Raw genomic sequence first — 23604 nt, forward strand, 5'->3', positions numbered from 1 at the left:
GCCTTACAAATGTCTTCAAGAGGAATATTCCCTAGGAAAGCCATGGATGCCCCCATTTTTCTTGTAGAGTGTGCTCTTGGGGCGACGGTTAAAGTGCGTTTAGCCTTTTGATAACATATTTGAATGCATTTAACTATCCATCTGGCTATTCCTGACTTTGATATAGGATTTCCCTTGTGTTGTGGTGCAAAAGCAACAAATAGTTGCTTTGTCTTTCTAAATGATTTAGTTCTGTCCACATAATAAAGTAGAGCTCTTTTTCCATCTAATGTGTGTAGGGCTCTCTCAGCTACTGACTGTGGATTTTGAAAGAATACTGGCAGTTAAATGGATTGATTAATATGGAAATTGGATACGACCTTTGGCATGAACTTAGGGTTTGTTCTAAGAACCACCCTGTTGGCATGTACTTGTATGAAAGGTTCTTGGATTGTTAGTGCTTGTAATTCGCTTACTCTTTTGAGTGAGGTAATGGCAACCAAGAATGCTACCTTCCCGTTAAGAATTGTAATTCGCATGAGTGTAGCAGTTCGAAAGGAGGTCCCATAAGTCAGGTAAGCACTATATTTAGATTCCAGACAGGGGAAGTGGGGTGCCTTGGAGGGATCACCCTTTTTAGACCCTCCATGAAGGCTTTAAACAGTGAAAGGTGTTGCCTATTTTGAAGGTATGCTGCTATAGCAGCGAGGTGTAGTCGTATCGAAGAGTATGCTAAGTTGCATCTTTGTAGATGCAGCAGGTAACATATGATGTTTTGTATGGAAGCGACTAATGGGTTGATTTGGTTATTGTTGCAGTAAATAACAAATCTCTTCCATTTAGCTGCATAGCACGCTCGTGTAGTTGGTCGTCTTGCCTCCCTAATGATGTTCATGCAGTCTGGAGGCAAGTTAAGGTATCCAAACTCTAAGACTTCAGGAGCCAGATCGCTAGGTTCATCTGATTGGGATCTGGGTGTCTGATTTCTCCATGGTTCTGAGTTAGAAGATGGGGTGCGAGGAACAGTCTTTGATGGGGAACTACTGAAAGTTCCAGGAACGTTGTGTACCAAGGTTGTGTCGCCCATGTGGCATTTGGAGTTTTCTTTTGTGGCAAACAGGTCTATCTCTGGGTGACCCCACTGTTCGAAGAATGGCTGGAGAACTTGGGGGTGAATCTCCCATTCGTGTAGTTGTTGGCTGTGCCTGCTGAGCAGGTCCGCTATCTGATTGTCCTTCCCTGGAAGATGTTCTGCTAGGAGAAAAATGTTTTTGGGAATCGCCCACTTCCATATGCTTTGTGCCAGGTGGGACAGCTGTGGAGAGTGCGTTCCTCCCGGTTTCTGGATATAGTACATTGCGGTCATGTTGTCCGTCCGGATCAACACAGTCTTGCTGTACAAGTATTTCTGGAATGCTTTCAGGGCTAGGAATATCGCTAGCAACTCTAGTTGGTTGATATGCAGTTTCTTTTGTTTGGTTGTCCAGAGCCCTTGTACTGTGTATTGAAAGCAATGGGCTCCCCAGCCTGTCAGTGATGCGTCCGCTGTTAGTACTAGTTGTGGAACCGGCTCTTGGAACAGTCGCCCCTTGGAAAGGTTTTGTGGGTTCCACCACTGCGGAGAGTTGTGAGCGCGACTGTCTACCAACACTAGGTCTTTTAGTTGTCCTCAAGCCTGGTTCCATTGCCGTGCTAGGCATTCTTGTAAGGGACGCATTTGAAGTCTGGCATGGGGGACAATGAATTTGCAGGAGGCCATCATGCCTATGAGACTCGAGCTGGCAGAGAGTGTTGTGGCAGAAATTTGCGAATAAGTATCTGCATGCTGGCTATCCTTGCTGAGTTTGGGTATGCCTTTGCCACGGAGGTGTCTATAGTGGCTCCCAGATATTGTTGTGTGTGGGAAGATTGCAGATGCGATTTTGGGTAGTTAATCGAAAACCCTAGGCTGTGTAGAAACTGAAGTCTTTGAGACGTGTGTGTTGTACACTGTTGGTACGATTTTGCTTGTCTTAGCCAATCGTCTAGATAAGGGAACACATGGATGTGTTGCCTATTGAGATGTGCTGCCACTGTCGCTAAGCATTTTGTAAACACTCTTGGAGCCGTGGTAACCCCGAAGGGCAAAACCTTGAATTGGTAGTGTTGACCTTCTATTGTGAACCTGAGATATTTTCTGTGGGCTGGATGAATAGGTATGTGAAAATACGCATCCTTGAGGTCATGTGTTGCTAGGAAGTCTCCTTGTTGTAGCAACAGGAGCACTTGCTGGAGTGTGATCATATGGAAGTGCTCCGACAGTATGTATTGATTTAGGGGTCTGAGGTCCAATATTGGTCTGAGGGAACCGTCCTTCTTGGGAATAAGGAAGTATACTCCTGTCCCTTGCTGGTGGAAAGGGACTGGCTCTATGGCCCCCTTTTCCAGCATGCATTTCACCTCTTGTTGGAGCAGGGTGATGTGTTCTGTGGACATCGGACGGTGTCTGGGTGGTATGTTTGGTGGTGTAGAAGTGAGTTCTAGGCAATAACCATACTGGATAATTTCTCTCACCCACCTGTCCTTGGTAATTGCGTGCCAGACAGGTAGGAACTGTTGGAGTCTGCCTCCGACCGGTGTTAGGCGGTCTGGAGGTAGCGTGATGAAGTCACTGTTTTGGGGCAGTGGAGGCTCTGGTTTTATTGCCTTAGAATCCTCTTCCCTTATTATTGTTGCCCCTATAACATCCTCTGTTTGCGTTTTTGGTGAAGGAACCTTGTGTGTTGCTTTTGTATGAGGATGACGTCTGCGAGGTATTTCCTCGTGTAGTTGCTCTGTATGAGGAGCGTCGAAAGGAGCCTCTATGTTGCTGAAACTGTAATGCCCAAATTGATTTTGCGGTTTTTGTGTCTTTTTTCATTTTGTCTAAAATGGTGTCGACAGCAAGCCCAAATAGAAAGTCCTGATTGACTGGCTGGTTAAGAATGGTGGACTGCACCTCGTTCTTAAAACCAGAAATGCCCAGCCATGCATGCCTGCGTAGTAAGACGCTAGTGTTAATCGACCTGGCTGCGGTGTCTGCTGCGTCAAGCGCACATTTGATGGAGGCGTTTGAAATGAATTTTCCCTCCTGTATGAGGTCATCAGCTTGTGCTTTAAAAGGCTCAGGTAGGTGTTGCATTAGGCTTTCGAGCTGGTCATAATGTACCCTGTCGTAACGAGCCAGTAGGGCTTGTGTATTAGCAATCCTCCATGAGTTGGAGGCTTGTGCTGCTACCCTTTTACCGGACGCCTCTAGTATCTTTGATTTCTTATCAGGGGGAGGTGCTTCCCCTGTTGTTTTGGAGTTGGCCCTTTTACGTGCATTAGCCACTACCAGTGAGTCTAATGGTAATTGCCCTCTTATGTAGGTAGGGTCTGTAGGGGCTGCTCTATACTTCTTCTCTATCCTGGGATTGATTACTCGTGCCCTGGCTGTATCCTTAAATATGTCAGGTGTGTGTTTTAGCACTCCCTTAACATAGGAAGTGTTCTGACACTCTTTTCTGAAGTAGGGAAGGTGTCAAATAAGAAGTCTTCTTCGACAGGGTCATTATGCATGTCTACGTTGTGGTACTGCGCTGCCCTGTCTATGAGTTGGTTGAAGACAATGGTGTCATCGGAAGGTGACGGCCTAGTTGGATAAGAGGGTACATCAGGGATGGGATGGGTGTTATATGGGTCTGTTGGCACCTCCCATGGTTCCTCTTGTGGTTGAGGATCTTGTTGAAAAACATATTCGGGCTGTGGATTTTCTGATCGACTTACAAAAGACCTAGTCTTCCAGTGACTCTGGTTTAAGCCTCCACATAAGGATTGAGGGTCAGGGTTCAGCCCATGGTAACTGTAACAGGACAGGATTGTGATCCAATATGGTGAGGCAGAGATACTCCACAGTATGCACTAACCTACGCACATTTGTGGTGCAGAGAAAAAGGTGCAGTCAGACATGAACCTCGCGTGCCCAGAAAATAAGGAATAATCCCGCCTCATTGGGTATAGTCGTCGCCATGAGTTGGTGAGCTCCCAATGCTGTTGCCAGTCTTTGAACGCACTGGCTCTATGAACAGTTTGGGAGTTACGGAGTGGAGGGTGCGATTAGTTCAAAGGGGTATCCGATAAGCATTTAAAGTCCACCCCATTATGGATGAAGCAGTCAAGTATGGTGCTAATCGTAGCAACACGCTCTCTAAGAATGAGCTCTTGTCTACGTTTGGGGGAATACACATTCACTATAGCTACATCATGGCTCTCGAGTCCATCTACACTGCACCAACTACAATCAGGGTACACGCCTATGGCTCACCGATTTTACAGCCATGTCAGAAGCCAGTGAATTCCTAGATCAGCATCTAAGTGAGCCCTGCTGTAATGAGAGAAGGCCTAGAAAAAGTGCGGGGAAAGGGTTTATTTTTAAACCTTGCCTAAACCAAAACCTCAAGTTAATAAATAAAGCACATATACGTGTGACAGAGCCTGTACATCACGGTGCAGTGCTATACTCCTGAGCACAGAAAGCCCTCTTTTGACCTTTGCTTTTCCACATGATTTGATAAGAGAAACATTATTTATTTTAACTGCATTTCTTAAAAACGCGCCAGAAGTTGTTTATAACTAATGTTAACGAGTCTGATTGTTTTGCAAGGCAGAAAGCAACAAAGACCACATTGTGCCAAGGCCCATGTCCCGGGTTCATGTTTTTAACACCTGGGGGAAGGCGGGGGCTGTAGTTTCAAGCTCAAAAACGTTAATCTGCTTAAAGTCCAATACTGGGTTATTCTAATGTGAAGTAAACTGTTTGAAACTGGTTTGTGGAAACATTAGGTTTACTTTTTGTCAACGTTGCCACAAGTACCCTCCTAGTAAGTTAATAACCCAAAGCAGAATAATTCAGAGAAGTTCTTAGTTTTGTTTTTTAATTTTGTTTTGTGGTCTGAATCTACTAAATTGGAAGGGCAAGACAAAAAATGTTTCTACTGGGCATGCACCATACAATTCATTATTTGCGGAGGTCCAACTATGACATAAAACTTGCGAGCAGCGCCAGGAGCGATAATTGAAATCATATGGCGCCGCGTGCTCCTGCAAGTGAATCGCCACACGTACACGCGTTGCCTTTGAAGGCAATGGAACGTGTGCATGTTTTTGGCTGAAAAGCCAAAGCGATTGCAAAAGGTCTTTGGCGAGACCTAAAAAGGAATCAGAAAATAAGACATTGTGGCACACAGAACACTTCTGGATGTAAGGTGGTAAAGATCCAAAAAAAACAAAAAACTAAAACGAGTCGGAATATAAGACATTGTGGTACACACAAGACTTCCTAATAATAATAAAAATCCTTCACAATGTGTAGAACGTATAGTCGGTGTAGTTTTGCAGCTTGAAGACTTTCTGGATTCACTATGCTGTGCATTATTGCGCCATCTAGTGGTTGGGTCCGGAATTGTAGTCTTTCTTCTCATTTTTTTTTGTGGCCCAGGTGGCCGTCGACAGACCACCATTTGGTGTTCACCGTGACGTCGACGCGCTTCCTCCGGAAGCTCCCACCTTTGGTCCCCATCTTTGGATTCTTATTGCTTGTCTTGTGTTACTCTTTTTCTTCTTTTAACTTTAAAGTATTTCTCCTGTTTTAATCCTCTTTCTCCAATCTCATCTTTCTGTCGGAGGAGGGTGGGATCGCTAGTGAATCCAGAAAGTCTTCAAGCTGCAAAACTACACCGACAGGTAAGAAACTATACGTCTGGCAGCGTGAATCTTTCAGGATTCACTAGGCTGTGCATAGACTTTGTAGAGGTTTGTTATTTTTGTGGTGGCTGGGTGGAGGATGAGCTCAGGTTACTGAATATGTGTTGTAAGACCTTCTGTCCCACTTGCGCTTCCTTGTTCATTTGAATATCTAGTGGAAGAGGTGTGGCGCCGCGGCCAGGGCGACTGACACTGGAATCTGGGGACCACGGTTCGATCCCCGGCTCCGGCGGCAGGTTAGCCCAGCACCATGTGACTCTGGGCAATAGCTCGCTTAATCTTCCCGACGGCCCCCAGCGCCTAGAGACCCTTACGGGTGATTGTGCGCTTTACAAATGTGGACTTTACTTTTTTTTTTTACTTTTTTTTTAACTTTAATATCTACACAGTAGTGCTTAGTGAACGTGTGCACTATAGATCATTGTGAGAAAGTGCCATCTTTCTTGCCTTGGTATGCCCCCACTTTTTTCTAAACTGCTGATGTGCTTTGACTGAGTGTGCACTGGGTCCCTGCCAATCAGGTACCCAGGGCCTGTGTCCCTTCCCTAAAAACTATGCAGAAACGAAATACCCAATTGGCATCTCTGGCCACCTGTCAGCCCCTAGTAAATGGTACCCCAGGTACCCAGCGCATGGTGACCAGAGAAGACCCCTGAGGGCTGCAGCACTGATTGTGCCACCCTCAGGGGCCCTGTACCCTGGCACCCACACACTGCCTTGGCAGGCTGAGTGCCTAAGTACAGAACCAAAACAAGAGTCGACATGGCACACATCCCTGTGTGCCCTGCCCACAGAACCCACTGCCCTGGCATACCTCAGTCACCCCTCTAGCTGGGTGCCCTATGCCAGAGGCGAGGGCACAGGTGCATGAGCCCTGTGCCCCTACAGTATCCAGGGCCATTCCTGGGCACTGTAAGTGCAGTGATGCCATTAAGAGTATATGGTGCTGGGAGGTAGTCATTACAAACTCCACTGCACCATAATGGCTACACTGAAGACTGACAAGTTTGGTATCAAACTTCTCAGTACATTAAACCTGCACTGATGCCAGTGTGGGATTTAATGTAACATGCACGAGAGGGCATCTAAGAGATGCCCTCCAAAACCCAAACCTACCATCCACGTCTGGGCTGAGTGGCTACAGAGGATGCCACACAGCAGACATGTTGCTGGACCCCTGGGTGGAGAGCCCCCGCTCTCCTGGGTCTGCAACAAAGCACATCCTGGGCAAGGTGCTAAGTTTCCTCCCCCAGGATGGACAGGGGGAAGCTTCAAAGGAATACCGCCTCTGAGAGGAAAAATCATCACTGTACCTAAAACGTTTTTTGCTAATCTGGTTTCAGCTTAGACCCCAGGACTGAATCCAAGATCTAGTCCTGGAACTACCAAAGTAATCCATAAAGTAATCAACTGTACTTTCCTATGAAAACCCATTGAGCTCAATGCTAGAGTGTGTTTTAGAACTGTATTGCTATTAGCTAACCTGTGATTATTGTGTGTACAAACTTGTTGCTCCTCTGCAAAGTAATTACCTGAGGGTACTCGTAATGTGAAAAGTATATTTTGATAACTGTCGGTTCTAAAAATAAACCAACTTTATCTAAGGATATAAAAATAATTGGCCTGGAGTTCAGTTCTTGAGTGTGTGAAACCTTTTGCTGACTGAGTGTGTACAACAAATGCTTTACACTGTCCTCTGGTACTGCCTTACTGCTCGACCAAGCTACCACTTTGGAGAGTAAGGTCAGTTCTGACTTTAACCTCTGTTAAACCTTTGGGGTTTGTGGACTCCATACACACTGTACTGCCTTATTGCCCAGTATATATAGAGCCACCTTCTCACAATGATATTGCGGCTTGGCAAATGTCTTGAATAGGTGTGTTCGCTAGAAATGCAATTGTTGCTCCTTTCTTCATTGTTGAGGGAGCATGAGCTGCTTCTTGTAACTGTTGCCCTGCTCTTTTGTGGCACAGCTGTATGGTTTATGCAATCCACTGTGCAATGGTATTTTTGGTAACTGGTCCTCCCAAAAAGCTGCTGGCAAAGGATACAAAGAACTGCTTTGTCTTTCTGCACTCCTTTGTCCTTTCTATATAGTGCATTACTGCCCTTCTGACGTCCAGTGTGTGTAACACCCTTTCTGTGCTTGTGGAAGGTTTTTGGAAAAAACTTGGTATTTGAATTGTCTGATTGATGAGGAACCGTGAAACCACCTTTGGCATGAAATGTGGGTCTGTTCTCATTACAATCCCCCTGGCCCCAGGTCTACTTTTTGTCACGAACTTCTCAAGATCCTGGAGCCCTACATTGATATCCCCAACCTAACCATCCTCGGGGATTTTAACTTTCATTTAGAAAATTCCAGTTCTTCCGACACTGTCCATCTGCTGTATTCCCTAGGCTCCTGTAGTCTGCTGCAGCTAGTGGGTAGTCCAACCCACTTAGCTGGGCACACCCTTGACGGGGTATTCACCAATGATCCCCGTCTCCAGACTGGTCTCCCCCTCCCTCTGTCTTGGTCTGACCACCTGGCCGTTCCCCTTGAATTCGTACCTCCTCTTCCCACTGCACCCCAGCCGGGTCATAACAAGTGGGATTTGAGGAGGAATTTCAGGAAGATAAACAATGGCACTCTTACTCCCTTTTTGTCCAAACTTACTACCCTGCCCACAAAAGATGCCGACGCTACAACTCTTGAGCTCTCTAACACCCTAGCGGAGGCCATTGAATCCCTCGCTCCAGCTCTGCAACACTACTCAGCCAGGAAGCGACCCTCTGCCCCCTGGTTCTCGGACTCTCTTAGGTCCCTTAGACAGGGTTGTAGGAGGCAAGAAAGACTATGGAGATTACATCTTGACCCCATGGAGAGGGTCAAACACAAAACACTCCTAAAGGGCTATAAAGCGGAAGTGCTGGCTGAAAAGAAGGTGCATTTTTCCAAACTAACCGCCTCACTTACCTCCCCCAGAGACCTGTATAAAGTAGTCAACACCCTATCCCTTCTTCAGTCACCCGACCCTATAGTAGCCTCCCCAAGATCTGTGTGATCAGATTTCCACCTTTTTCCATACCAAAATCATGGATATTTACACAGACTTGGAAACCCTCAATTTTAATCCTGCGAGCCTTCCTCCACCTATCGTGACCTTGGAAAATCAGGCGACTGAACCCTCTAGCCGGTTCACCCATTTTCCCCCCTCACTCCCGATCAACTTAGCCTCCTTTTGGACAAGAACAAGTCCGGATCGCCGCTTGATCCCTGTCCCTTGAAAATCCTGAAAGAATGCAGGCAGGTAATCCTACCCCCCCTCGTAGAGGTAATGAATCTGGCTATCTCTGAAGGGGTTTATCCTTTGTCGTGGAAAATGGCCATAGTCAGGCCCCTTCTGAAAAAGCCTACTCTGGACCCTGGGACACAAAAAACTTCCGTCCCATTTCCCTTCTCCCTGCACCCGCTAAGCTCCTGGAGGCGCATCTTAACCATCACTTGAGTGCTTTTCTCGACAGTTCTACCTTTCTGGACCCCTCTCAGCACGGCTTTCGGAGGGCACACAGCACCGAGTCGGCACTTACTGTGGTGGTCGACAGCATTCGGGCCAAGGTTGATGGCGGCCAAACAACTCTACTGGTGCTGCTAGACCTAACGGCGGCTTTTGACACCATCTCTCCATCTATTCTAGTCAGCCGCCTCAGTAAGCTGGGAGTTGACGGTCCCGCACGCTGCCTTCTTACATCCTTCCTTGACCAACGGAAGCAAAGAGTAAAGCTGGGTGACTTCATCTCGCCAATCAAGCCTGTGAAGTGTGGGGTCCCCCAGGGCTCCTCCTGAGCCCCACGCTTTTTAACATTTACGTGGCCCCACTCGCCAGGCTAGTAAGGTCCTTTGGGCTAGAAGTTCTTTCCTATGCCGACGACACACAGATCATGGTCTCCATAACTCAATCTGTGAATATCACAGCTCTTAACTTTAAAAACTGTATGGAGGCGGTCGCTGGCTGGATGGTCAAGAACTTCCTTAAGTTGAATGGGGAGAAGACCGAGGTCCTCATCTTTGGAGCCAAACATGAGACCTGGTCGATGGACTGGTGGCCCCCTGCCCTGGGCGTTTGCCCCACGCCATCTTCCTCTGCCCGTAACTTGGGTGTTATCCTGGACACCACTCTTTCCCTTGAGAAACAGGTTAGCAGGACAGTTTCCACCTTCTGTGGTGTCCTTAGGATCTTAAGACAAATCACCCACTACCTCTCCCTAGAAGCACGCAAACAGGTTGCGGTGGCTCTTATAGCCTCCAGACTGGACTACTGCAATGCACTATATCGAGACATTAACAACGGCCTGGTCCAACGCCTCCAGATTGTGCAAAATGCAGCAGCCCGGTTTGTCATCCATGCAGGCTAGGATAAATTTTAAGGCCCTCTGCCTTACGCACCACGCCCTGAACTGTACTGGGCCCGAAGACATCCGGTTACTTGTGTCCCCTTATGTTCCAGGCAGGGCTCTGCGCTCTTCTAACAAAAATCTGCTCGTTGTCCCTCGAGTATCAAAGGCCAGATGGGGCGGAAGGGCCTTCCGAGATCTCGCCCCCAGACTGTGGAATACCCTCCCTGAGGACCTTAAGGGTCTCGCTTCCCATGCCCTTTTTCGTAAAGCACTTAAGACCTGGCTCTTTCAAGAAGCCTACCTGTAATCCTCTCTCACCCCTCCCCTGACCAAACAGTTTTACCACCTTTAAGCGCCTTGATGCCCCCGGGTTTAGTTGCGCTCTACAAATTCAATTTAATTTCATATCATTTCAATCCTATCATTGTGTATTTGTAGGTAGGGCTCTTGAAGTGTTAGCGCTTGCAATTCATTCACTCTTCATAGCGATGTGATAGCTAGTAAGAAGGCTGTCTTTAGCATGTGCAGTGTAGGTTTGTGAATAGGCTCAAATGGTGCCTTCATCAATTGAGTTAGTACTACGTTGAATTTCCATGCTGGTGCTGGCATTCTGTTTGGAGGTGCGATTCTCTTTGCCCCTTCTAGAGATCTCTTTACTACTTGGGAGGTTAAGAAACTCTTGTCTCTCCTGTGTAAGCCACTATCGCCGCTAAGTGCCTCCTTAGGGATGTGTAGCTTAGCTTATTCTGTAGAAGATGCGTTAAGTATTTTAGTACTGTTGAATCATTTGTAATTTTCCTTTGTAATTTCTCCCTAATGCACCATTCGGAGAATCTTCTCCACTTTGCTACGTAGCACTTTCTTGTGGTAGGTCTCCTTGCCTCCCTGAGCACCACCATTGTGCTTGCGGGTAGTTTGAGGTGTGCAAATTCTAGGTCTTCAGGAGCCATGCTGCTACGTTGAGGCTATCTGGCTCTGGGTGTAGCACCATTCTGTTCTACACTGTTAACAGGTACCTTCTTTTAAGAAACCTGTGTGCTGGCGCTTGCGCCATCTCTACTATTTGTGAGCAACAGGACTGTCCGACCCACTGAGGTGCTATTAGTATTAGTGTCATGTTGCTGATCCTGCATTTGTTGAGTACCCTGTGTATCAGTGGTATCTGGGGGAAAGCGTAGGTAAATGTCTTTGACCAACTGATCCATAGCGCATTCCCTCGGGACTGATGGCCTGGTTGTCTGGATGCGGAGTGTTGGCATTTTGCATTTAGGTGTGTTGCAAATAGGTCTATTTGCGGTGTACCCCATTTCCAGACTAGTCTCTCTATTTCCTGTTGGTTGTGCTCCCATTCGTGGGATGCTGATGTCTGCCTGCTGTGTCTGTCTGCTTCCACATTGTCCCTCCCTTGGAGATGTATTGCTATTCTTAGTGGAATGTCCATATTTCCTGCGCTAGCCCTGATAGTGCCACTGATTGTTTTTCTCCTTGTTTGTTGATGTGGAACATGGTGGTTGTGTTGTCAGTTTTTATCAACACCCTGTTTCCATACAGCTCCTTCTGAAAGGCTTTTAAGGCTAGGAACACTGTCTTTAGCTCCAGGTAGTTTATGTGTTTGACGCATCCTGCTGTGACCATAATCCCCTCACCTTGAGTCTGTTCATGTGCGTGCCCCACCCCAGCTGGAAGCCGTCTGTTGTGATGGTCACTGTTGGCATTGACTGTGTGAATGGTTTCCCCTATAATATGTTTCTCTTGTTCCACCACGCTTTTTCCTGATGCACTGTGTGTGTGACAATCACTAGATCCACTAGATCTTCCCAACTCCCTGTTGCCTGTGACCATTGCTGCTGTATCCATTCTTGGAACGGTCTCATGTGGAGGCAAATATTTGGAACCAGGTATATGCAGGATGCCATCATTCCCATTAGTTTGCTCATTGTCCTCATTGTTAGAGCTTGCTCCTTGTGGTAAAGATGTGTCTCCTTCAGTATGGCCAAAGTTCTGTTTGGCGCACAGATCAACACCATAACAGGGCAAGGTGTTTCCCAGCACAAAGAATATCTTCACCTGTTCCTGTTCTATTGAAGACTTTCCCCAATGGATTGAAAAACCCAGTTGGATTAGTGTTTGTATGACCTGCTGGATGTGTTGTTTGCATTGGCTGTAAGAGCTTGCCTGTACGAGCCAGTCGTCGAGGTAGGGGTATACATGTATTCCTTGCCTCCTTCGGTGCGCTGCTACCGCTGCTAGGCATTTTGTAAACACACTTGGTACGTATTTGAATCCGAATGACAGCACTATGAACTGGTAGTGAGTCTGGTTGATCACAAACCTTAGTAGGCGTTTGTGTTGTTTGTTGATGGGCATGTGTAAGTGCGCGTCTTTTAAGTCTATAGTTGCCATGTAATCCCCCTCCTGTATCTGGGGTATTCCTTCTTGCAGAGATGTCATTTTGAATCTTTGTGTCCTTATAAACTTGTTTAAGAACCTTAGGCCCACATGCATCAAAATATTATTTAGCGATTCTGAAATGGCGAGAAATAAGGAATCGCTATTAAAGAATCGTTAAACCGAATGCACGAAAAAAAACCTAAATATTTGCGATTCCTTAAAAAGCGCTAAAATATTTACCGATTACTTATTTACCGAATCTGTATTTGCGAATTCGCAATTACAGAATTGGTAAATGCGAAAGCGCCAATCGTCTCATGTAGAGGACATCACAAGCAGGAAGTGATTCCGAGATTCCACACACCTGTGCACAGGGAGAGACTGAGGAGTAGGAAGACTGTTGGTGCTAAGCCTGGAAAACACTTCTCCCTGCAGCTGAGACAAACAAACACCATGGACACAGCAAAAAGGAGAAGGCAGGAAGAGGAAGATTAAATTCAGCGAGAGGGAATTGGAAATACTGACTGAGGAAGTTGTGCAAAAAAAAAGACCAGCTATTTGGTAAACTATCCCTGCATGTTGCAGAGTCCGTGAAGAGGAAGATCTGGCTTGGTATACAAGCCAGGGTCAATTCTGAGGGGTTAACACACCGTGACATCACCAACCTACAGAAGAGATGGAATGACCTTTGCAGCCGGGCAAAAGAGAGAGTGGCTCAAAGGCTGGCCTCTGCAAGAAAAACAGGAGGGGGAACATCCACTCAGTCTGCAAACACCCCACTGGACGACCTGGTGGCCAGAGGAAGTTGTCGGGATCACGCAGATTGACACCTCAGGCCATGCGGGGATCTCATAAACAAAGAGCACAACCAAGCATATTTTCATAGAAGTGTAGCCCAAACTGCCACAAATGCAGACCCGGCGGAGTGTAGCAGACATGAGTCCAGTCCATCTCTTACTTGCAACCCCCTAATGCATTGTGGGAGTTGTATGCATACAAATGTAATGGCCAAGCATGGAGGGAGTAGCACAGCTCAACTGCATCAGAGTATAGCAAGGCATTGACAACAGTAGACTTTCTACATCACAGAAGTAAATTTATTAGACCCTGTAAGTGCAATGTCACAAACGTGCAAAAAAAAGAAGGATCTTGCACTGTTCCCCTCAAAGATGCAGCACAGGAGAATGACGTGCCAGACGTCCACAATTCTGAGGGACATACAGAACAGCCAGATGAGGAACTAGCCCCTACATGTTCCCACTCATCGCAGGAGAAGAGTCCAACCACTGCTGGATTTGGATAGTGATGAGGACACCCAGACAGGAGTGCACACAAAGGGCACTGCCAACATACCACCACCCCCCCCACCAGAGGGAACAACCCCGCAACGTCACAGTCCGTTCTGCAGGCGAAGGCCAAGTGCATTTCTGAGGCCTGCTGGGGACTATCGGGAAGCTGCCAGTAAGTGTGCTAGAGTCCAAGATGCTGAGGGTCCAGTGCCTGCAACAAAAGATCATGCGTAATATGCAGGAGTAACAGGGGACAATGGTCACACACATGGGTGGTATACGTGACTGCATGAAGGAGCAGACAAATGCAGTTGTTGAGGGGCTCAGGGCAACACAGTGGGAAACTTGACCGTGTAGCAACAGCCATTAAACAGATGTGCATGGTCATCCAGGCGGAGCATGTCTCTAATGCCAGGAGGAAACAACATTCTATGGGGCACATGCGTGGATACACCAGGGCCATCAACAGGCTGAGTACTACAACAGCTCAGCTTTACAGGCGTGCAGTCGGCATGCAGGTTGAGATGACCCACTGCTGTGGGGATGTGGCCAGGGGCCTAATCCAGGTCACCACTGCTATGGAAGGGCTACAAACAGCAGCAGCCAGTGGGAACCTCATGCAGGGAGGGGGGGTGACGGACAGTGAGGAGGCCTTCAGCCTTAGCAGCCTACTTGAGCCTTTGGCACATAGCAGGAGGTGCAGTAGCAGAAGTCAGGCAGGCACAGAAGGCACCATGTCAGATGTAGCTGGGCCTACTACAAGGGTCACAGGAGGGCGTTACAGGAGGAGTTAGACATTTGGACATTCAAACAATCTGGTGAGGCAACCAGATATGCGTTGCGTATTCACACTGTAGTTGCAGTCTCAAGGCAATGGAAAGTAATTGTCTGTACATGGTATGTGTGCATTAAAACAACCACACAACTGTCACATTAAACCTTCAAGCAAATACTGTGTTGTCATGTGCTTACTCACCTCAGAAGTAATGTTGCGTGATTTCTGCTCTTCTTTGTCTGCCCTCTGCTGGATTTGGGCCGCCTGCTGCATGGGGTGGTTGTGTCGGCTGTATGTCCTATTCTGGCTCGCTATCAGAGTCCACCAAGGGTATGCCTCTATTAGTGGCTATGTTGTGCAACATACTACACGTTGCCACAATCTTACAGCATTTCTACGGACTATACTGTAGTGCACCCCTGGTCTTGTGTAGGATGCGGAATTTTAGTACCCCAAATGTCCTTTCTATCAAATTGCACGTCGCTATGTGCGCACGATTGTAATGTCGCTCCCTTTGTGCGGCAGGATTCAGGTATGGGGTGAGTATGTAAGACCTCACAGGGTATGCGCAATCACCTACAGGATGTGAGAGCTAAACATACATTAGTCACGGCTATGTGTCTCCATGGCAAACCGTTTTGAAATACAGCATTACATACATTTACCTAGAAGATATCCTTCTCCAAACTCCCCCGGAAGTAGACGTCTACAATGTACCAGGTTCGTTGTTTGCCCTACCTGCTGGTCTTTTTGAGTGTGTACCCCTTCTCATCCCTCTGAAATGCAGTGCTCCCATGGACCTTGCTGTCTCGTTGTCCTTTTTGAGCTGAGTTAACTTGTCGTCAACTGAAGTTCCAAAAAGCTGTTCTCCGTTGCAGTGTGTGTTAAGGATGTTGATCTGTACTTCAAGCTTGAAACCTGAAATCCTTAGACAGGCGTGCCTTCTCTCTGTCACCCCAACCATCATTTGACTGCTGGATGTCTCCGCTACATCCAGGGCCAACTTCAAACATGCGTAAGCCATGTTTTTCCCTTCCTCTACCAAGTGGCTTGCCCTTTGCTGGTACTGTTCTGGTAGATGCTTCAGGAGTTGCACCACCTCCTCCCAGTGCTGGTATGCGTGCCTGTTGATTAGAGTGTTTGAGTTGGCGATACACCACTGAATCGCCGCACTCCGTTCCACTTTCCTCCCTATGAGGTCCGTTCTCCTACTCTCCTGGTCTGGATGTGGTCCGGCATTCGTGGGGGACATTGGCCCTTTTCCTAGCTGTTGCTGTTATTATTGAATCAGCTGGTACTGATCCCTCAATGTATGCAAGATCCTTTGTGGAATGTTTGTACTTTTTTTTCGGTCCTCGGGGTCACTGATTTACATACAGCTGGCTCCCTGAAGGCCTCCCTGCCCTGGTCCAGCACACTTGGGAGCATGGGAAGGAACTGACTTATTGTTTGTGAAGGTAACAGAGTCTCCAGGAGAAAACAAGCCTTGGGCTTCTCCTCCTCCAACTTCACTCCATATGCCTCTGCAGCCTTTTTTACAATCATATTATAAATCCCTATATCATCTGGCGGTGAAGGCCTCGAAGGATAGGAGTCTACTCCTTCTTCCGGTATTTTGGTGTGGAGATCATGCCACTCCAAGTCTTGCGCCTCCGAGGACGTTGAGTCCTGGTAGGTTTGCTGATCCTCCTCGCCTTCGAAGTAAAACAGGGCCTCTTTTGCCTGTTCCTCGACCGGTTCTGGCGTTTTCGGCAGTTCAGGGTCCTCATCACCCCCTTCGGCTTCGGCGAAGGGCTTCAGTGGGATGGTGTACTGGCTCATCCTTTCATCGAAGTCCTTTTTTCGTTGCAGGATGCTCGCCTTTTCGGCCTCGAGCCTCCTTTTCTTCCTCTCCATCTCGGCCGCTTGTTCGGCGTCGAGACTTTGGGCAGTTCGCTTCGAGGTCGTCGAAGTCGCTGTTAACACTTCTTTTCTCGGTGTCCAGGCATCCTTTTCAAGGCCAGCGTTCGACGACCTTAATTTGTCTTGGGTTTTCACCATCTGGGAGTCCTTTTCGAAGGATCTGCTGGGCTGCTTGTCCTTGGGTGCTGTTGCTTTTGCCGAGTGTTTCGACGGCAATGCTCCCTTTGAGGACTTGGCTTCACTCTTACGAGTGTCGGTCGAGTGTCTGGGGGTCGACGACTCTTACCTCCTTCGACGTCTTCTTTTCGACCTCGACGACTGTGCAGTCCTCCGGTCCTTTGGCGATGTTGTCCTCTTCTCCACTGGAGAGGCCCAAGTCTCGGAGTGATGGAGGTGGCCCCTGGGCCTGCATGGTGTAGTTTGCCTTTCTCTGTCTCTCTTACCCTGAATGTCTTCGGTGTGAACGCCAAACAGGCGTTGTAGTCCTCGCTGTTATGGTCGAGCTGCAGACGGAGGTTGCAGACTGGATGCTCGTCCTTCTACGCAGAATTTGAATGATGTCTTGTCCATCCCCGCGCTCATGGAGCCCCCTGTGTGCGCATTTCCTGTTGAACGTCGAATTTTCGAGTGTAATCCTTCTCCTTCGTCGTCCCAGTTACCTGACCTGTAGTCGGGTGTGTTGAAAATGTTGATTTCGTCGTCTTTCTGTCACTTTTTTGTTGATTCTCTCTCCAAAATCTCTGGAACTCTTCGATCTAGACCCAATGGCGGAAAAAAGAATCTAAAGAAAGCAACAAAAGAGAGAAGAAAGACTACAATTCCGGACCCAACCACTAGATGGCGGAATAATGCACAGCACAGTCAATCCAGAAAGATTCACACAGCAAAACCCCCTCTTTGCTGCCTTCCGCTTGTCAGAGGGCAATATCCTTTTGGAAAATGCTCCATATGTCCATACACACAGGCCCCAAAAAAATGTTGATCTTGGGATTGAAAGACCATGGAAACTAAAGAAACATACAAACTGCAACACTGCAAGTGTTATCTACATGATATCATGTCCTTGTGATTTTCGCTATGTAGGGAAGACCTCAAGGAAGGAAAGTATGTAAGGTGTAGACGAAGTACCACATGCAGGATATCCCATTTTACTGAACACAGAAACAAGGAAAACAAGAATAAATGGGTTGTGTTAGAGGATATCAGCAATTACTGCGGGAGTCTGTCTAAGCAGGATGTTTTACACAGTAAGGAGCAGAGGTGGGTAGGCTGTCTTAGGTCCCAAATCATAGGCCTAAATGATAATCCACAACGTTGTATCGGGAAGACGAGAAATACCCCTTGATAACTGTTCACTAATTCAATATGTTTCCCAGTTACTGACTTTTCATCAATGCTTTGAATTTCAACATCACAACTGAGGATCCTGATTAGCTATTTTATAGAACCAAGGTATTCCAATGATTTTCTACTCTGGGGCTCACGCCAAGTACTTCAGTGACTGGTGTGTGAATACATACTTGCTAATATTGCACTGCATCCTTACATACATTTGTATTGCGGCATACCCGGGTAGGGGAAGCCCGGGCCCCCATCCATGAGGAATAAGTTACCCACTTTTGGGGTAAGCACTAATGTGTGCAAGGCATGTGTCATGGGGTGATTGATTCGCTGCATTTACAATGCATATTATTTTCCTATTACACTCCTCCATTTCATGCACACCATGTGTTTTTACAGTGTTTTTTTCACCTTCATGAATGCTACCTGGAATTTCTGTGCCGAGCCTCCATCTTCTGCCATTATAGTCTACCAAGACTGGTTAATGGTTGTTGCAACCCTGGGATTACGACCAACTTACTGGAGTTTTCTATCTGTGGATAATGTGGGTCTTGGCTCAGTATTTTATAGGTACTATACCTCGGTCTCCAGTGATATCTCCAAAGGGTGTAACACAATAGCTGTAAGTTTTAAAATATCCTATTTGTGCATGATAGTTTGTTGTACTAGAGTTCTCAGTCCATAGGAAAGTTGCGGACATTGTATGGCCATAATGGACGGCAGAAATATGTTATCCTGAGACAAGGGAAACACTAACACCTTAAGTTCAAATGTAGTGTTTTTAATATCCCACTTTGAATTTCACAGATAAAAAGGTAGCAGAAGGGTTTCACAGTAAGGGATGCTATATTTTTCAAATCGATCCCATACCTCATCAGCAGTAGTTCACAGTGACCTATGAAGGGTTCGAAAGTGTCTTGATGAGCCAACTGTTAGGCAGATGTGACGATCCGATGATGAAGAATGACACCTGGGAATGTGTGTGCACGTCTTTCAAAATCTTTTAATAATATCCAAGGCATACATAATAATGGTGAATGGTTCGTATGAAAAAGGTAATTATTTTAGAACCCTCCTTCCTCTTGGACCCAGGTAAATCTTGGATTGTGCAGGGCAGGTCAGCTAGACTGAGCTCTGCCCTGCGTTTCACCTGCACGACAGCCCAACACCGACCAGCGCCACTGACATCAGCGTTCACCACCCGGGACCCAACATATGTCTTCACGCAATTGCTAACATCCTGCAGTGCCGCCCAACCCGGATCCCAATTGGTTTTTTAAACTATGCAATGTCTTTTCTGGCATACTTAACTGTATATAATGGGGTGGTCCCAGTATTTATAACAACACAAGTGTTAGAAGTCAAAGCATATTTGTAAAGCGAATACTCAAGATAAACAAATCATAACCAACTTTTAGTTACAGTGTTATTTAATCACACTGATGCTGATCATAGGTTATTCAGACGAAATAAAACCACATTGAACATTGAATACAAAATTGTTGATATTGCAGTGCCCGGGGGACGGGGTAGGAGTGGGGAAGGCTGAGACTCTGGTGAGGTAGTGGGGTGGAGAAAGTGCAAATCACATATAATGCAAGCACATATTATTGTTGTGCCACAAAAGAACATGAATCAAAAACATGTAACAGAAGTACACAGTATCTGTACTTGTATGCCATGTAACATATAATTGCTCAGTAATTCAAGTACTGTAGGTAAAACTGGCATTTGACTGTTTTCAACGTTTCGACCACTTTGAAAGCGTAGGCCTCCTCGAGAGCCAGGAATCAGGGAACCGTCTTGGTAAACATAACCTTCCTGGAGATGATCATCTCCAGGGAGGTCATGTTTACCAAGACGGTTCCCTGGTTTATTCAGGTTTCCGACACATGTTGACTTTCGGATTTGTATCCTAGCTCACCTGTTCCATTGATCCACTCGGACAGAACTTGGTACATTTCATTTTCAGAGTGGCATCTCACTCCTCCCGTGTCATGAGCCCACGTCGCCATGTTTGTCCCCACCATTAATCTGTGAGAGGACCTCACTTCCACATTAACGGTGCCCCGTAACCCCACTCCACCCACCCACTGTCCTGAGGAAGACCCCAACTGTAAGGCTCTCGAGGAGGCCTACGCTTTCAAAGGGGTCGAAACGTCGACAACCGCCAAATGCCAGTCTTACCTACAGTACTTGAATTACTGAGCAATTATATGTTACATGGCATGAAAGTACAGATACTGTGTACTTCTGTTATATGTTTTTGATTTATGTTCTTTTGTGGCACAACAATATGTGCTTGCATTATACGTGATTTGAACTTTCTCCACCCCACTACCTCACCCACCAGAGTCACAGCCTTCCCCACTCCTACCCCGTCCCCTGCAATATCGACAATTTTGAATTCAATGTTCAATGTGGTTTTTTTCCGTCTGAATGACCTATGATCAGCATCCGTATGATTAACCGCATGCGCGCTAGCGGTTTTCCCGCTGCGCGCTGCGATTTAAAAAAACCCGCGTTACGTGACGAGCTCAGCTCGTCATCCGCGTAGCGCAGGTTACGCCCATGACGAGCTGAGCTCGTCATCCGCCCCGAAGGGGTTAAATAAAACTAACTAAAAGTTGGTTATGATTTGTTTATCTTGAGTATTCGCTTTACAAATTTGCTTTGACCGCCAACACTTGTGATGTTATAAATACTGGGACCACCCCATTATATACTGTCAAGTACCCAGGTCCCAGTGATTCCGGGTTTACCCTTCTGTGTAACCAGCATAGTTAACTGGGTGGCACACAGGTTCCTTTTCAAAATATCTTACTGTATTAAAGGCACCTACTGTGAAGATTTTTGTGTGCCCAGCAATTTTAGGGGATAACAATAATGACAATATAGCACTGGTGGTTAATGCATTTGCTGGCAAGATATGTGTATTGTTTATAGTCAGAGTTTTGACACATCATAGAGTAGCAAAAAGGATTAATAAGGCTGTTGCAAAGCATAATGTGTAAGATTTAGATCACAGATTAGTACTTTACGTAGATAGCTCAAATCGATAACTGCTTTTGTCACAGAGATCGATTTTTATCTTGTAGATCATGATCTACACTCTTTCTACGGTGAGATATGAACTGGCATCAAACAGCTGCATGCAACCGAAACACAAAGGATTGTATTTTCCTAATCTTTTGTTATTCTAAAGTTCCTCATAAGTTTTTTATTGTACCTGGTACACAGCACTGTGCGAGCCCTCATCCTCCTTCGACCACATGAGAATGGATTATTCGAACAAAACCCGGGAAAGAGCACTATTAAACCTACAAACCAAGGAAGGATTTAACAAACCGCACTGCAACAGTTTTCAGGTGGTCCAGGCCCACATGCTTTTACTCACCTAGCTCTGTGCTGGCTCAGTTTCCTGCACGGACTACAAGCACACATTAAAATGGAGCAGCAACTTAGCAAGCCCCTCAATCCGTCTGCAATTACCCTGTACAAAGCATCATATATGGCCCATAGCCCTGTCCTTCCTCACATTACCTTAAGTCCAGCACACATGCCTTAACAGACATTTTTGTTGCTAGAATAAAGAGAAGGATTTTCTTCAGCATTTGAAGCTTAAGAAAGTTAGCAGAACAGACTTTTTGAATAGGTGGTCAAGAAGATCCCTCGCTTTGTAAAGATCAGTACTGCAGCACCTCTTCAATGACCCAACACTGCACCAGCTTTGCCACAGTGTACTGACCCGTAGCAGCTCCTCTGGCAGGTCTCCTCCATCATTGATCCCTCTGTTCATAGCAATGAAGCGCTCCACGCCTGGCTTGTCTTTCACGTTTGGGTTGTGGAGACTGGTATTCAGCATAATGATGGCAAATGACAACACGTAACAAGTGTCTGGGGAGAGAAGAGAACAGCACACCAATGAAAGACAAAATGTCACCGTCATTATAATTAAGTCAAGTTAAAATACTTCACAGGTTGGAATGGAATTGTTGAGACATCTTCACGCTTTAGGTGTTCAAGCACTCCTGGTACTCAGTTCTGAAGGCTAATTTGGAGTATTGTGCTCAGTTTTGAAGGCTACACCTGACGAACATACCTAAAAGCTAATTGTTGTTTAGTTCTGGATACCATATTGGGTAATTGGTGTCTAGTTTCGGAGGCCTTATCTCCAATACCATGTTTCAGAGACCGCATCAGGAGAAATATGTCCTGTGGTGGTCGTTACATGAGGAGCACTGTCTGTTCTGAAAGCAAAATATGATGTATGACTTATTGATGATTACAGGTAGAGTATTATGTCCAGTTTTGGTGGTAACATCTTCAAAAGGTTAACAAGCAAAGTCATAGCGAATAGGTCAGTCTTAGATTTGAAAGCACCTCAATGCCTCCTTCCATGCACTTACTCATCATCTGTGCGCTCAATCACTCATAATTGCACGCATGCATCTATCCATTAACTCTTTCCTACAATTAACAATAACCCACGCTCAGTCAACTTCCATGAGACGGCTGTGAGTGATTTCTGTAAGTTCAGGCTGCTACTCTTTAAGTGCTGCTGTTAATGTGTGACTACTAGTCCGTGTGTGGTGTACCCCCATAACCCCAAGGGCTCGATGTTGGAAGTCAGTACATCGCACAGAAGCTTTCCTACTTTTAAATTGAGAGTGACTACTTCGCATGGAACATTACATTGCAAGTAAGTATAGATACAGAGTAATATTTTTTTAAATATACATGTTCTAAAAATCTAAATTGAGGTTTAGACAACAAAAAAAAATAACAATAAGAATGATTCATTATAAATGTATCAAAAACTAAATTAATTAAAAAACACAAAGTATTACTAAATAGAACTACGGAAAAGTTACACAATTACATCATTTGGTGCTTTTATAATACAATATGCAGTGGTATAAAACCCATGTTTCAGAGAAAACTGTCAAATATAGGAATTATTTCACGGTTACCTATGAAATACAGATTTCATCACCATAATGACAGCCTACAAACCTCTATGAAGAGCTTTTACATATCCTGGGCTACTAGGATTATATGACATGAAGAACCAAATTAAGCTGCAAGGTTTTCTTAATTATGACACAAGCAAAAAAATGCAAATTATACAGCACATTTTCTGGCAGTAGTATTTTAATCTATTTTAGATAGATTTTCTTTGCAAAAACTACTAATTATGCGGCAAATTAGGTGGCAAATGCAGTAATTCCATAAGTAGTAAATGCTGCATCTGATAATCGCATAAATCCACTGTCCATTGTTTTATCAACGATTTACTCAAGAAATGTAAACCTATTTAATTGAAATCACTGCCCGTTGCAATTTGAAGAACACTTTTCTTTTCAAGATATCTACCCCAAAATACACACGTAAAAAAGAAAACAATTTATAAAAGGTTAACATGCGTAATATGGTCCTATATTGCCATCTCTGGGTTCTGGTGACATTTACTACCACTCTGCTTCAGATGTGTGGTTTATGAGGTTACCAGAACTCCTCAATGTTAATATTGGACCATATTATATGGATACTTGTAATGTATACTATATATATATATATATATATATATATATATATATATACACACACACACACACACACACACATATATATATATATATATATATATATATATATATATATAAAAACAAGATATAAATATTAGAAAACTGTTTAAAAGATTAAAACTCATGCCCAGAAAAAGAGGGGTATGGGGGTTAAACCAGATAAACATCTCTCTCCCACAAATAAATGAAAAGGGG

General features: G+C 45.6%; 1 protein-coding gene across 3 annotated transcripts in view; it reads right to left on the minus strand.

Annotated features, from left to right (window-relative positions):
- The window catches only part of CYTH1 (cytohesin 1), an 836242-nt gene that overhangs the window by 328806 nt on the left and 483832 nt on the right, over positions 1–23604 (minus strand). For all 3 annotated transcript variants that reach the window (XM_078653934.1, XM_078653933.1, XM_078653935.1), the window contains exon 8: positions 21570–21718. In XM_078653934.1, the coding sequence (XP_078510060.1) occupies positions 21570–21718 (149 nt within the window). The remainder of the gene's footprint in view (positions 1–21569; positions 21719–23604) is intronic.

This window comes from Lissotriton helveticus, chromosome 7 (assembly GCF_964261635.1).
Source record: "Lissotriton helveticus chromosome 7, aLisHel1.1, whole genome shotgun sequence".
Classification (NCBI taxonomy): Eukaryota; Metazoa; Chordata; class Amphibia; order Caudata; family Salamandridae; genus Lissotriton; species Lissotriton helveticus.